The 15,031-nt window shown below is 42.1% G+C and overlaps 1 protein-coding gene across 6 annotated transcripts in view; it reads left to right on the forward strand.

The window, feature by feature from the left end:
* LOC115197601 (anoctamin-1) overlaps positions 1 to 15,031 on the forward strand; it is a 114,742-nt gene that overhangs the window by 63,876 nt on the left and 35,835 nt on the right. For all 6 annotated transcript variants that reach the window (XM_029759276.1, XM_029759275.1, XM_029759273.1 and 3 more), the window contains 5 exons: positions 642 to 693; positions 1,124 to 1,179; positions 1,508 to 1,549; positions 7,770 to 7,834; positions 8,709 to 8,843. In XM_029759276.1, coding sequence (XP_029615136.1) covers positions 642 to 693; positions 1,124 to 1,179; positions 1,508 to 1,549; positions 7,770 to 7,834; positions 8,709 to 8,843 — 350 coding nt within the window. The remainder of the gene's footprint in view (positions 1 to 641; positions 694 to 1,123; positions 1,180 to 1,507; positions 1,550 to 7,769; positions 7,835 to 8,708; positions 8,844 to 15,031) is intronic.

The raw sequence follows: 15,031 nt of genomic DNA on the forward strand, positions 1-15,031 counted from the left end.
TGACCAATAACATCTGCTAACCATGTGTATGTGACCAATAACATCTGCTAACCACGTGTATGTGACCAATAACATCTGCTAACCATGTGTATGTGACCAATAACATCTGCTAACCACGTGTATGTGACCAATAACATCTGCTAACCATGTGTATGTGACCAATAACATCTGCTAACCACGTGTATGTGACCAATAACATCTGCTAATCACGTGTATGTGACCAATAACATCTGCTAACCACGTGTATGTGACCAATAACATCTGCTAACCATGTGTATGTGACCAATAACATCTGCTAACCATGTGTATGTGACCAATAACATCTGCTAATCATGTGTATGTGACCAATAACATCTGCTAACCACGTGTATGTGACCAATAACATCTGCTAACCACGTGTATGTGACCAATAACATCTGCTAATCACATGTATGTGACCAATAACATCTGCTAACCACGTGTATGTGACCAATAACATCTGCTAACCACGTGTATGTGACCAATAACATCTGCTAACCATGTGTATGTGACCAATAACATCTGCTAACCACGTGTATGTGACCAATAACATCTGCTAACCATGTGTATGTGACCAATAACATCTGCTAACCACGTGTATTCTTCCCTTCTTATCTTATCAGGTTTTCGAAGTATTGAAACGTACAAAATGCACAAAGGCTAAGTATAGTATGGGTAAGTTATAAGAGTCTGCTTTGTTTTATATACTGAATGTCTAGGAGGGCTTTTCCCTTCTGTGTAGTTCGAGCCTTATGCACTACATGCATTATGTGTCCTGCACAAGAAAGTGGAACGTTATGCAGAGTGTGTGTTTGAGTGTGTCTGTATTTGTGTGTGTATGTGTCTATTTTATAACCTACTGTATATGCCTGTAAAATGCGTGCTTGTTTGTGTGAAATGTTACAGTAACACAGGAATATTCACGTAGCCTAAACTCAGATTCTCAAATTGACCGTTAGACTTTTAAAAATGGTTCCTCTGGGTTGACACTAGCACTGCTGGTACCAGCCATTAGTTACTGCAGTAACTAAAGAGCAGCAGAATTAGTAGGTATTTCATTTAGATGTTTAAACGTGGTACAACTACCTGGTGTCTCTGTCTCTAGGGTTCACCAGCCTACTAGGGAGTGGAGTCTACACAGATGCATATCCACTGCATGATGTGAGTACTCACTGCAATCTGCTTAATTGTGTTTACAATAAAATACATCTTTACATCTTTCTTTTTTTTTGCTGTCTTATGGTATTCCCAACCTGCGTGGACACCACACATACGTCTGTTTAATGACATATGAGACATTGGTCAATTCCACTGCTGAGTGCTGACGATACAATAAAGTTAACTGCCAATTTGACTGTATATGATTAGTAGACGTTTTAATAGACGTCGTTGAGTGCAGTCAAATATGTCAGGACGAGTCACATTGAATAGGCACGTTGAAAACTTATCTGGACGAATAACAAGATCTCTGTTTTATTTGTTTATGCAGGGAGATTTGGATGGTGAAAACGTTGAACCCAATGATAGGAAGGTGAGTGACATGAATATGGGCATATGGGCATTCCTAAGGAGACCACACTGATGTTAACAGACCACACTGATATTAACAGACCACACTGATATTAACAGACCACACTGATATTAATAACCTCTTAAGGATCTCTACAGATCAGTGTTCCACCCGCGGGATGGTTGAGATAATGTGCGCTAATGCGATTAGCATGAGGTTATAAGTAACAACAACATTTCCCAGGACATAGACATATCTGTTATTGGCAGAAAGCATAAATTCTTATTAATCTAACTGTACTGTCCAATTTACAGTAGCTGTTACAGTGAAAGAATACAATGCTATTGTTTGAGGAGAGTGCACAGTTATGAACTTGAAAAGTTATTAATAAACCAATTATGCACATTTGGGCAGTCTTGATACCAAATTCTGAACAGTAATGCAATGGTTCATTGGATCAGTCTAAAACCTTGGACATACACTGCTGCCATCTAGTGGCCAAAATGTAATTTCCTCTGGAATAATACATTATGGCCTTTCTCTTGCATTTCAATGATGATACCAACAATAAAAACGTTTGGTTTTTTCTTTGTATTATCTTTTACCAGATCTAATGTGTTATATTCTCCTACATTCATTTCACATTTCCACAAACTTCAAAGTTTTTCCTTTCAAATGGTATCAAGAATATGCATGTCCTTGCTTCAGGTCCTGAGCTACAGGCAGTTAGATTTGGGTATGTCATTTTAGGCAAATTTTTTTTAAAAAGGGGCAGATCCTTAACAGGTTTTAACAGACCACACTGATGTTAACAGACCACACTGATGTTAACAGACCACACTGATATGAACAGACCACACTGATATGAACAGACCACACTGATATGATCAGACCACACTGATATGAACAGACCACACTGATATGAACAGACCACACTGATGTGAACAGACCACACTGATGTTAACAGACCACACTGATATGAACAGACCACACTGATGTTAACAGACCACACTGATATGAACAGACCACACTGATGTTAACAGACCACACTGATATGAACAGACCACACTGATATGAACAGACCACACTGATGTTAACAGACCACACTGATATGAACAGACCACACTGATGTTAACAGACCACACTGATATGAACAGACCACACTGATATGAACAGACCACACTGATGTTAACAGACCACACTGATATGAACAGACCACACTGATGTTAACAGACCACACTGATATGAACAGACCACACTGATATGAACAGACCACACTGATGTTAACAGACCACACTGATATGAACAGACCACACTGATATGAACAGACCACACTGATATGAACAGACCACACTGATGTTAACAGACCACACTGATATGAACAGACCACACTGATATGAACAGACCACACTGATGTTAACAGACCACACTGATATGAACAGACCACACTGATATGAACAGACCACACTGATATGAACAGACCACACTGATGTTAACAGACCACACTGATATGAACAGACCACACTGATATGAACAGACCACACTGATGTTAACAGACCACACTGATATGAACAGACCACACTGATATGAACAGACCACACTGATATGAACAGACCACACTGATGTTAACAGACCACACTGATATGAACAGACCACACTGATATGAACAGACCACACTGATATTAACAGCTGTGTTTCTGGAGATGGTTTAATTGATGACTGTACAGCTGCTTGGTGTTTGTTTAATGACTGTACAGCTGCTTGGTGTGTGAGCAGGGCAGACCCCTCTCCAAGACGATGGGCTGGGCCCTGGGGTTTGTTATTGCTGAGGATGACAGCTAAACAATCTTATCAGCTGACTCTGCTGCATTGGCACAGGGTCCTGTTTGTACTGAGGTCTCTTCAGGCCTCCTCTGCTCTGCCTGCTGGAGAGCTGCTGGTGTGTGTGTGTGTGTGTGTGTGTGTGTGTGTGTGTGTGTGTGTGTGTGTGTGTGTGTGTGTGTGTGTGTGTGTGTGTGTGTGTGTGTGTGTGTGTGTGTGTGTGTGTGTGTGTGTGTGTGTGCGTGTGTGTGTGTCTGTATGACTGGATAAGTGTGTACCTCACTCCATTGAGCCTGAGAAAGACAGAAGGAACTGCAGTAACTGTATCTGGGACTAGTTTAGAGCAGACTAAAGGTTTGTTTTGCTTTTCAAAAGACATTCCTGTTAGCTAGCTTATTCAGATGTTCTGGTGCTCTGTTCCTAGTGGCTGTTTCCTTTAGTTTACACCTCAAATACTGCATGGAATGGAGGTCTGGTGTGGAGACTGTGATGGCTCATCAGGAATGGTGCTTCGTCTTCACCGACCCAATAGTGTCCTGTAGTTTAGCATTTGTGCGTAATACCGTTCCTATTCAAGATCATTCCTGAACATCTAGTTAAGGGCATGTTTGGTGCCCTGAAACATTAGAAAGCAATAAGGCATAATTTAGCATATGCTTTATAGATTTCAGTTGAGTTCAAACAACAAGTAGAAAATACCCACTATCTTTCTTGTTGTGTAGCCAGACTGCTGTGTGTTAGTGGTACCATGGTAGAAAATATCCACTATCTTTCTTGTTGTGTAGCCAGACTGCTGTGTGTTAGTGGTGCCATGGTAGAAAATATCCACTATCTTTCTTGTTGTGTAGCCAGACTGCTGTGTGTTAGTGGTGCCATGGTAGAAAATATCCACTATCTTTCTTGTTGTGTAGCCAGACTGCTGTGTGTTAGTGGTACCATGGTAGAAAATATCCACTATCTTTCTTGTTGTGTAGCCAGACTGCTGTGTGTTAGTGGTACCATGGTACTGTCTGGAACATCTGTTGAGCATTAGAATGATCCTATTGGCATCCCTATCATTGAAACAGAATAATGGCATGTAATTGAGGAATTCTCTCTGAACGGGGATGTGTCCAAGTGTCTTATCTTCTTCCCACTGAGAATGATTACAATAAGCTCAGCTTGGCAACAGATGGAATGTACATACTGTAGCGCACGTGCATGTGTGTGTGTGTGTGTGTGTGTCATCTTCACAACAAATTAGTTAAATTATCGAACAGTTTACATTCTTATAGCTAGCGTAATCCTATTGATAAGATAAATGCAAACATACTATAGTTTAGCGAAGATAAGTGTCTCATAAAGAGGGGAGGGGAGGAAGAGGAGAGGAGGAGGAGAGGAGGAGGAGGAGGGTATCTTTGGATGGTGACACAACAGGAGAATAAACTGCCTGTTTGTAGCCTGTTGGTTAGCTAGGCTTGTGGAGAGAGAGAGAAGTCTAGTGTGTTATTTTGGTATGACCTCTACAGTATTTCAGTAGGATGGTTACAGTGGAAACCCTGACTGTTGGGATATGACCTGTACAGTATTTCAGTAGAATGGTTGTGGTGGAAACCCTGACTGTTGGGATATGACCTCTACAGTATTTCAGTAGGATGGTTGTGGTGGAAACCCTGACTGTTGGGATATGACCTGTACAGTATTTCAGTTGGATGGTTGTGGTGGAAACCCTGACTGTTGGGATATGACCTGTACAGTATTTCAGTAGGATGGTTGTGGTGGAAATCCTGACTGTTGGGATATGACCTGTACAGTATTTCAGTAGGATGGTTGTGGTGGAAACCCTGACTGTTGGGATATGACCTGTACAGTATTTCAGTAGGATGGTTACAGTGGAAACCCTGACTGTTGGGATATGACCTGTACAGTATTTCAGTAGGATGGTTGTGGTGGAAACCCTGACTGTTGGGATATGACCTGTACAGTATTTCAGTAGGATGGTTACAATGGAAACCCTGACTGTTGGGATATGACCTGTACAGTATTTCAGTAGGATGGTTACAGTGGAAACACTGACTGTTGGGATATGACCTGTACAGTATTTCAGTAGGATGGTTGTGGTAGAAACCCTGACTGTTGGGATATGACCTGTACAGTATTTCAGTAGGATGGTTGTGGTGGAAACCCTGACTGTTGGGATATGACCTGTACAGTATTTCAGTAGGATGGTTACAGTGGAAACCCTGACTGTTGGGATAGTTGTGTCTCTGGCAGGGCATCAGAGGGGGATCGTTCTAACACTCTGAGCCTGCTGCCTGCTGATGGGGCCCCGGACCAGCCAACCCACACTTCTCTGTCAACACCTGAGCAGCGTAGGATACAGTGGGTACTAGCCAGGGTCTTTGGGCCGAGGATCACTAGGAGAGGGAGGGAGGGAGGGAGGGAGGGAGGGAGGGAGGGAGGGAGGGAGGGAGGGAGGGAGGGAGGGAGGGAAGGAAGGAAGGAGACCAAAGCGGCAAGATATGTGACCTGTTGCCACAAGAAAAGGGCAACCAGTGAAAAACAAACACCATTGTAAATAAAACCCATATTTATGTTTATTTTTTTTCTCTTTTGTACTGTAACTATTTTCACATCGTTGCAACTCTGTATATAGACATAATGTGACATTTGTAATGTCTTTATTCTTTTGGAATTTTTTTGTGTAATGTTTACTGTTAATTTTTATTGTTTATTTCACTTTTGTTCATTATCTATTTCACTTGCTTTGTCAATGTAAACATATGTTTCCCATGCCAAAAGTAGCCCCTTAAATTGAATTAAGAGAGAGGGAGAGAGAGAGAGAGACAGAGAGGAAAAGAAGGACCATCACGTCAGAAATCAGCTCAGAGCGGTCGGGTAGGCTGTTTGAATGTAGTACCTGTCAAAAGTTTGGTTCTAGATAGCACCTTTTTCTCAAAGAGTGTGGTCTTATACCAGTGTTGTGAATGGAAGGATTAGAAGGATTGTGCCTGGAGAGCCCGGCCTCAAGCACACAGATCACCTTACTGCTGTCTGCATGGCTGGGAGATGCACTACGTTACCCACACAGGGACAACCCAATGCCAAGGGGCCCAGTCCATGAGGACATGTACAGGATGTTACAGTATGTACAAACAGTGTACATATATGTTACTGTATGTGTGAATGGTTCTTCAATGGCATTTTCACACTGCAAATGATCTGAGAGAGGGGAGTGAGAGAGAGGGGAGAGAGAGAGTGAGAGAGAGAGAGAGAGAGAGAGTGAGAGAGAGAGAGAGAGAGAGAGAGAGAGAGAGAGAGAGAGAGAGAGAGAGAGAGAGAGAGCTCTTCTGGGAACAGCATGTGTTCTTTACTCGGAAGACAGCCTCTCAGATTTACTTCAATGTAACAAGAGAACCATTGGTTTTGAAATGATCAAGGATACATAAGAGGCTAGACGAAAGTATGAATGAGATGAGAAAGAAAATAAAAACGAATCTGTCTTTCAATAACAGATAATGATATTGTTGTGCAATAATGTTCAGCTTCACAGTTGTACTCTAGCGTTTGATGAAAGCAGTCAGCCAGTGGAACAACAACATGAAGGGTGTTGATCAGACATACAGCGGACGGATAGATAGATAGGAAATTAGTTAGTGGTGTCACAGAGAGGGAGGACAGGACAAGGACATAATAGTACTGGATTGAAGGAACACAGCTGTGTCCCCAGATCCCAATAATGTACACTGTGTTCTCCATCCACCAGTCACAACCTTCGCCTCCCTTCCCCCATTTGTCTCCCCCCTGTTCCTCACCCCCTGACTCCTTCCCCTGTCTGTCTCCCCCCTGCTCTTCAACCTTTCCCCCCTCTCCCTGCACAGCTCTCCCCTGTTCCACCGCCAGTCACAACCTCAACCCCCCCATCTGTCTCCCCCTTCTGTCTCCCCCTTCTCTTCCCCTCTCCCCTTCACACCAGCCACCCTTTCATTTACCACGGTAGCACGCTCTCTCTCTCTACGTTCCACCTGACATCTGTCATCAGATGAGGGAAGAAAAGAGAGCTGACTTCAAATGTATCTGACCTTCTCTGACCCTCTCTGACCTTCTGGCCCTCTCTCACTCTCTGGTCCTCGGTCTCCAACTACAGCTCATATTAGCTTTCAGAGGTCAAAAGACCCATTCACAGCTATCACACACTCTCTCTCCAGCAATCATGGTTACAGGAGCTTGACTAAGAGCTGAGACGGTTACAAATTGGAGTGAATGCATGCTGGTTTGAAAGCAATAACACTGACGGTGGCCTAACAGCCGAAACATCTGCTCTGTCTTGTTGTTTCTTCAATGAAAAGACAAATCAAAATATGACTTTTAAACTCTCCTTTTTAAGTGTGGACCCTGTAATGCGTGTTATGTTTTGACATTTTGTTGTTCTGTGTTTCAGCTCTTGTATGAGGAGTGGGCGAGTTACAGTGTATTTTACAAATACCAGCCTATCGGGCTAGTAAGGTGAGGGAAAGTTTCCTATAGTGAAACTGGAACGCTATTCCTGAGATTGCTCTGTTCTTCCCCAATCGCTATCTGGTGAAGGTCTGTTTAGATTGCAATGTCACATTGTGTTATTAATCTTTATATCAAATAAACCGTATTTTTTTCATAATGGAGAAAGTGTTGCACCTAACCTTCTAATGCAATATGTTTTCCTAATGCAGGAAATACTTTATACATATTCTATGTTCTTATACATATTCTATGTTCTTTTATGTATTCTATTATTATCATGACACAAGGCGAGACCCAGATGCAGAAACAGGAGGCAGATTTAAGGTGTTTAACAATCCAAAAAGGAGTAGGCAAGAGAATGGTCGTGGACAGGTCAAAGGTCAAAACCAGTTCAGAGTCCAATAGGTACCGAAGGGCAGGCAGATTCAAGGTCAGGGCAGGCAGGATGATCAGGCAGGTGGGAAAGTAGTCCAGAGTCAGGCAGGGGTCAGAACCGGGAAGACTAGCAAAAGAGAATAGAAAAGGAGTACGGGGAAAACACCCTGGTTGACTTGACTAAACATACAAGACGAACTGGCACAGAGAGACAGGAAACACAGGGATAAATACACTGGGGAAAATAAGTGACACCTAGAGGGGGTGGAGACAATCACAGGGGACAGGTGAAACAGATCAGAATTATATTGTATGATATTCTATTATTTTGTATTCTATTATATTGTATTCCATTCTATTATATTGTATTCCATTCTATTCTATTATATTATATTGTATTCCATTCTATTATATTGTATTCCATTCTATTATATTGTATTCCATTCTATTATATTGTATTCCATTCTATTTGAAAGATGAGATTGCTGTATTGTTTCCTATGCAGGAAGTACTTTGGGGAGAAGATAGGGCTGTACTTTGCGTGGCTGGGGCTGTACACCCAAATGCTGATCCCTGCTTCTCTAGTGGGAGTCATCGTGTTCCTGTACGGCTGTGCCACCGTAGACGACAACATTCCCAGGTTAGCCCCATTCACAGCCAAGGAAATAATCATTGGTTCTAGCCAGCAGTATCATAGGGCATGTCTGCCTGAGGTTACAATTCATACAAGTAATTCACTGTGTGTAAGGTGTCTAAGACCATTGAAATGATTGAAGAAGATCGAATGGAAAGCCAGAGATATAGCTCAAGTAGATGTAGGACCTCATTATATACACACATCCAATTGACTCACTTCAAATATTGTAACAGACAGCTTTAGGATGTTGAGTGGTTTGTAGTGGGATATTGTGACAACTTTAGACTGTAGAGTGGTTTACAGTGGGATATTGTGACAGCGTTAGACTGTAGAATGGTTTACAGTGGGATATTGTGACAGCTTTAGAATGTAGAATAGTTTACAGTGGGATATTGTGACAGCGTTAGACTGTAGAATAGTTTACAGTGGGATAATAACACACAGTATAAAGAACCGTGCCATGGTCACTAACAAGTGAAAAACTTGTTGCAAGGCCAAAACTAGAACAAGCAGACATTTCCAGTGGCTTGCGAAAGTATTCACCACCCTTGGCATTTTTCCTATTTTGTTGCCTTACATCCTGGAAATAAAGAACCAATTCTTATTTACAATGACGGCCTACCCCTGCCAAACCCTAACGACGCTGGGCTATTATGAGCCGCCCTATGGGACTCCCAATCACGGCCGGTTGTGATATAGCCTGGAATCGAACCAGGGTATGTAGTGACGCCTCTAGCACTGAGATGCAGTGCCTTAGACCGCTGCGCCACTCGGGAAGCTTTAAGTTACAGTGGGATATGGTGACAAATTTAGACTGTAGAGTGGTTTACAGTAGGATATTGTGACAGCTTTGACTGTAGAATGGTTTACAGTGGGATATTGTGACAGCGTTAGACTGTAGAGTGGTTTACAGTGGGATATTGTGACAACTTTAGACTGTAGAATGGTTTACAGTGGGATATTGTGACAAATTTAGAGTGTAGAGTGGTTTACAGTGGGATATTGTGACAGCGTTGGACTGTAGAATGGTTTACAGTGGGATATTGTGACAACTTTAGACTGTAGAGTGGTTTACAGTGGGATATTGTGACAGCGTTAGACTGTAGAATGGTTTACAGTGGGATATTGTGACAGCTTTAGAATGTAGAATAGTTTACAGTGGGATATTGTGACAGCGTTAGACTGTAGAATAGTTTACAGTGGGATAATAACACACAGTATAAAGAACCGTGCCATGGTCACTAACAAGTGAAAAACTTGTTGCAAGGCCAAAACTAGAACAAGCAGACATTTCCAGTGGCTTGCGAAAGTATTCACCACCCTTGGCATTTTTCCTATTTTGTTGCCTTACATCCTGGAAATAAAATTGATTTTTGGGTGGGTTGTATTATTTACACAACATGCCTACCACTTTGAAGATGCAAAATATTTTTTCTTGTGAAACAAACAAGAAATAACACAAAAAACAGAAATCTTGAGCGTGCATAACTATTCACCCCCCCAAAGTCAATACCTTATAGATCCACCTTTTGTAGCAATTAGAGCTGCAAGTCTCTTGGGATATGTCTCAATAAGCTTAGCACATCTAGCCACTGGGGTTTTTGCCCATTCTTCAAGCCAAAACTGCTCCAGCTCCTTCAAATTGGATGGGTTCCGCTGGTGTACAGCAATCTTTAAGTCATACCACAAATTCTCATTTGGATTGAGGTCTGGGCTTTGACTAGGCCATTCCAAGATATGTAAATGTTTCCCCTTAAACCACTTGTGTTGCTTTAGCAGTATGCTTAGGGTCATTGTCCTGCTGGAAGGTGAACCTCTGTCCCAGTCTCAAATCTCTGGAAGCCTGAAACAGGTTTCCCTCAAGAATTTCTCACCATCTATCATTCCTTCAATTCTGACCAGTTTCCCAGTCCCTGCCGAGGAAAAACATCCCCCACAGCATGACGCTGCCACCAACATGCTTCACTGGGGATGATGTTGGTGTGAGAGGTGATGAGGGGTGATGAGGTGTTGGGTTTCTACCAGACATAGCGTTTTCCTTGATGGCCAAAAAGCTCAATTTTAGTCTCATCTGACCATAGTACCTTCTTCCATATGTTTGGGGAGTCTCCCACATTTCTTTTGGCGAACACCAAATGTGTTTGCTTATTTTTTTCTTTAAGCAAAGGCTTTTTTTCTGGCCACACTTCCGTAAAGCCCTGCTTTGTGGAGTGTACGGATTAAAGTGGTCCTATGGACAGATACTCCAATCTGCGCTGTGGAGCATTGCAGCTCCTTCAGGGTTATCTTTGGTCTCTTTGTTGCCTCTCTGATTAATGCCCTCCTTGCCTGGTCCGTGAGTTTTGGTGGGCAGCACTCTCTTGGCAGGTTTATTGTGGTGCCATATTCTTTCCATTTTTTTTCCATTGGATTTAATGGTGCTCTGTGGGATGTTCAAAGTTTCGGATATTTTTTAATAACCCAACCCTGATCTGTACTTCTCCACAACTTTGTCCCTGACCTGTTTGGAGAGCTCCTTGGTCTTCACGGTGCTACTTGCTTGGTGGTGCCCCTTGATTAGTGGTGTTGCAGACTCTGGGGCCTTTCAGAACAGTTGTATATATACTGAGATCATGTGACAGGTCACGTGACACTTAGATTGCACACAGGTGGACTTTATTTAACTAATTATGTGACTTCTAAAGGTAATTGGTTGCGCCAGATCTTATTTAGGGGCTTCATAGCAAAGGGGATGAATACATATGCACCCACCACTTTTCCGTTTATATTTTCTTTTTTCACATTTTTTTTAAACAAGTTATTTTTTTCATTTCACTTCACCAATTTTGACTATTTTCTGTATCCATTACATGAAATCCAAATAAAAATCCATTTAAATTACAGGTTGTAATGCAACAATATAGGAAAAACACCAAGGGGGATGAATACTTTTGCAAGGCACTGTAAACGGTTTATATTCACTACTTATTAAGACCATTTATATCTAATACAGTATTTATATAGCCATCACCTACAGTATTTAATATAGCTATCACCTACAGTATTTAATATAGCCATCACCTACAGTATTTCATTTAGCCATCAAATCAAATCAAATCAAATTTATTTATATAGCCCTTCGTACATCAGCTGAAATCTCAAAGTGCTGTACAGAAACCCAGCCTAAAACCCCAAACAGCAAGCAATGCATGTGAAAGAAGCACGGTGGCTGGGAAAAACTCCCTAGGAAAAACTCCTGAGAAAGGCCAAAAACCTAGGAAGAAACCTAGAGAGGAACCAGGCTATGAGGGGTGGCCAGTCCTCTTCTGGCTGTGCCGGGTGGATATTATAACAGAACATGGTCAAGATGTTAAAATGTTCGTAAATGACCAGCATGGTCAAATAATAATAATCATAGTAATTGTCGAGGGTGCAACAAGCACGTCCGGTGAACAGGTCAGGGTTCCGTAGCCGCAGGCAGAACAGTTGAAACTGGAGCAGCAGCATGGCCAGGTGGACTGGGGACAGCAAGGAGTCATCATGCCAGGTAGTCCTAGGGCTCAGGTCCTCCGAGAGAAAGAAAGAAAGAAAGAAAGAAAGAAAGAGAGAATTAGAGAGAGCATATTTACATTCACACAGGACACTGGATAAGACAAGAGAATACTCCAGATGTAACAGACTGACCCTAGCCCCCCGACACATAAACTACTGCAGCATAAATACTGGAGGCTGAGACAGGAGGGATCAGAAGACACTGTGGCCCCATCCGATGATACCCCCGGACAGGGCCAAACAGGCAGGATATAACCCCACCCACTTTGCCAAAGCACAGCCCCCACACCACTAGAGGGATATCTACAACCACCAACTTACCGTCCGAAGACAAGGCCGAGTATAGCCCACAAAGATGTCTGCCATGGCACAACCCAAGGGGGGGGGCGCCAACCCAGACAGGAAGACCACGTCAGTGGCTCAACCTACTCAAGTGACGCACCCCTCCCATGGACGGCATGGAAGAACACCAGTAAGTCAGTGACTCAGCCCCTGTAAAAGGGTTAGAGGCAGAGAATCCCAGTGGGAAGAGGGGAACCGACAAGGCAGAGACAGCAAGGGCGGTTCGTTGCTCCAGCCTTTCCGTTCACCTTCACACTCCTGGGCCAGACTATACTTAATCATAGGACCTACTGAAGAGATAAGTCTTCAGTAAAGACTTAAAGGTTGAGACTGAGTCTGCGTCTCTCACATGGGTAGGCAGACCATTCCATAAAAATGGAGCTCTATAGGAGAAAGCCCTACCTCCAGCCGTTTGCTTAGAAATTCTAGGGACAATTAGGAGGCCTGCATCTTGTGACCGTAGCGTACGTGTAGGTATGTACGGCAGGACCAAATCGGAAAGATAGGTAGGAGCAAGCCCATGTAATGCTTTGTAGGTTAGCAGTAAAACCTTGAAATCAGCCCTTGCCTTAACAGGAAGCCAGTGTAGGGAAGCTAGCACTGGAGTAATATGATCAAATTTTTTGGTTCTAGTCAGGATTCTAGCAGCCGTATTTAGCACTAACTGAAGTTTGTTTAGTGCTTTATCCGGGTAGCCGGAAAGTAGAGCATTGCAGTAGTCGAGCCTAGAAGTAACAAAAGCATGGATTAATTTTTCTGCGTCATTTTTGGACAGAAAGTTTCTGATTTTTGCAATGTTACGTAGATGGAAAAAAGCTGTCCTTGAAGCAGTCTTGATATGTTCTTCAAAAGAGAGATCAGGGTCCAGAGTAACGCCGAGGTCCTTCACAGTTTTATTTGAGACGACTGTACAACCATCCAGATTAATTGTCAGATTCAACAGAAGATCTCTTTGTTTGATGGGACCTAGGACAAGCATCTCTGTTTTGTCCGAGTTTAAAAGTAGAAAATTTGCAGCCATCCACTTCCTTATGTCTGAAACACAGGCTTCTAGCGAGGGCAATTTTGGGGCTTCACCATGTTTCATTGAAATGTACAGCTGTGTGTCGTCCGCATAGCAGTGAAATTTAACATTATGTTTTCGAATGACATCCCCAAGAGGTAAAATATATAGTGAAAACAATAGTGGTCCTAGAACGGAACCTTGAGGAACACCGAAATTTACAATTGATTTGTCAGAGGACGAACCATTCACAGAGACAAACTGATATCTTTCCGACAGATAAGATCTAAACCAGGCCAGAACTTGTCCATGTAGACCAATTTGGGTTTCCAATCTCTCCAAAAGAATGTGGTGATCGATGGTATCAAAAGCGGCACTAAGATCTAGGAGCACGAGGACAGATGCAGAGCCTCGGTCTGACGTCATTAAAAGGTCATTTACCACCTTCACAAGTGCAGTCTCAGTGCTATGATGGGGTCTAAAACCAGACTGAAGCGTTTCGTATACATTGTTTGTCTTCAGGAAGGCAGTGAGTTGCTGCGCAACAACTTTTTCTAAAATTTTTGAGAGGAATGGAAGATTCTATATAGGCCGATAGCCATCACCTACAGTATTTAATATAGCCATCACCTACAGTATTTAATATAGCTATCACCTACAGTATTTAATATAGCCATCACCTACAGTATTTTATATAGCCATCACCTACAGTATTTAATATAGCTATCACCTACAGTATTTCATTTAGCCATCACCTACAGTATTTAATATAGCCATCACCTACAGTATTTAATATAGCTATCACCTACAGTATTTAATATAGCCATCACCTACAGTATTTCATTTAGCCATCACCTACAGTATTTAATATAGCCATCACCTACAGTATTTAATATAGCTATCACCTACAGTATTTCATTTAGCCATCACCTACAGTATTTAATATAGCCATCACCTACAGTATTTAATATAGCTATCACCTACAGTATTTAATATAGCCATCACCTACAGTATTTAATATAGCCATCACCTATAGTATTTCATTTAGCCATCACCTACAGTATTTCATTTAGCCATCACCTACAGTATTTAATATAGCCATCACCTACAGTATTTAATAAAGCTATCACCTACAGTATTTAATATAGCCATCACCTACAGTATTTAATATAGCTATCACCTACAGTATTTAATATAGCCATCACCTACAGTATTTAATATAGCTATCACCTACAGTATTTCATTTAGCCATCACCTACAGTATTTAATATAGCCATCACCTACAGTATTTAATATAGCTATCACCTACAGTATT

The sequence above is a fragment of the Salmo trutta genome, chromosome 7, assembly GCF_901001165.1.
Source record: "Salmo trutta chromosome 7, fSalTru1.1, whole genome shotgun sequence".
In the NCBI taxonomy this organism is placed as follows: domain Eukaryota; kingdom Metazoa; phylum Chordata; class Actinopteri; order Salmoniformes; family Salmonidae; genus Salmo; species Salmo trutta.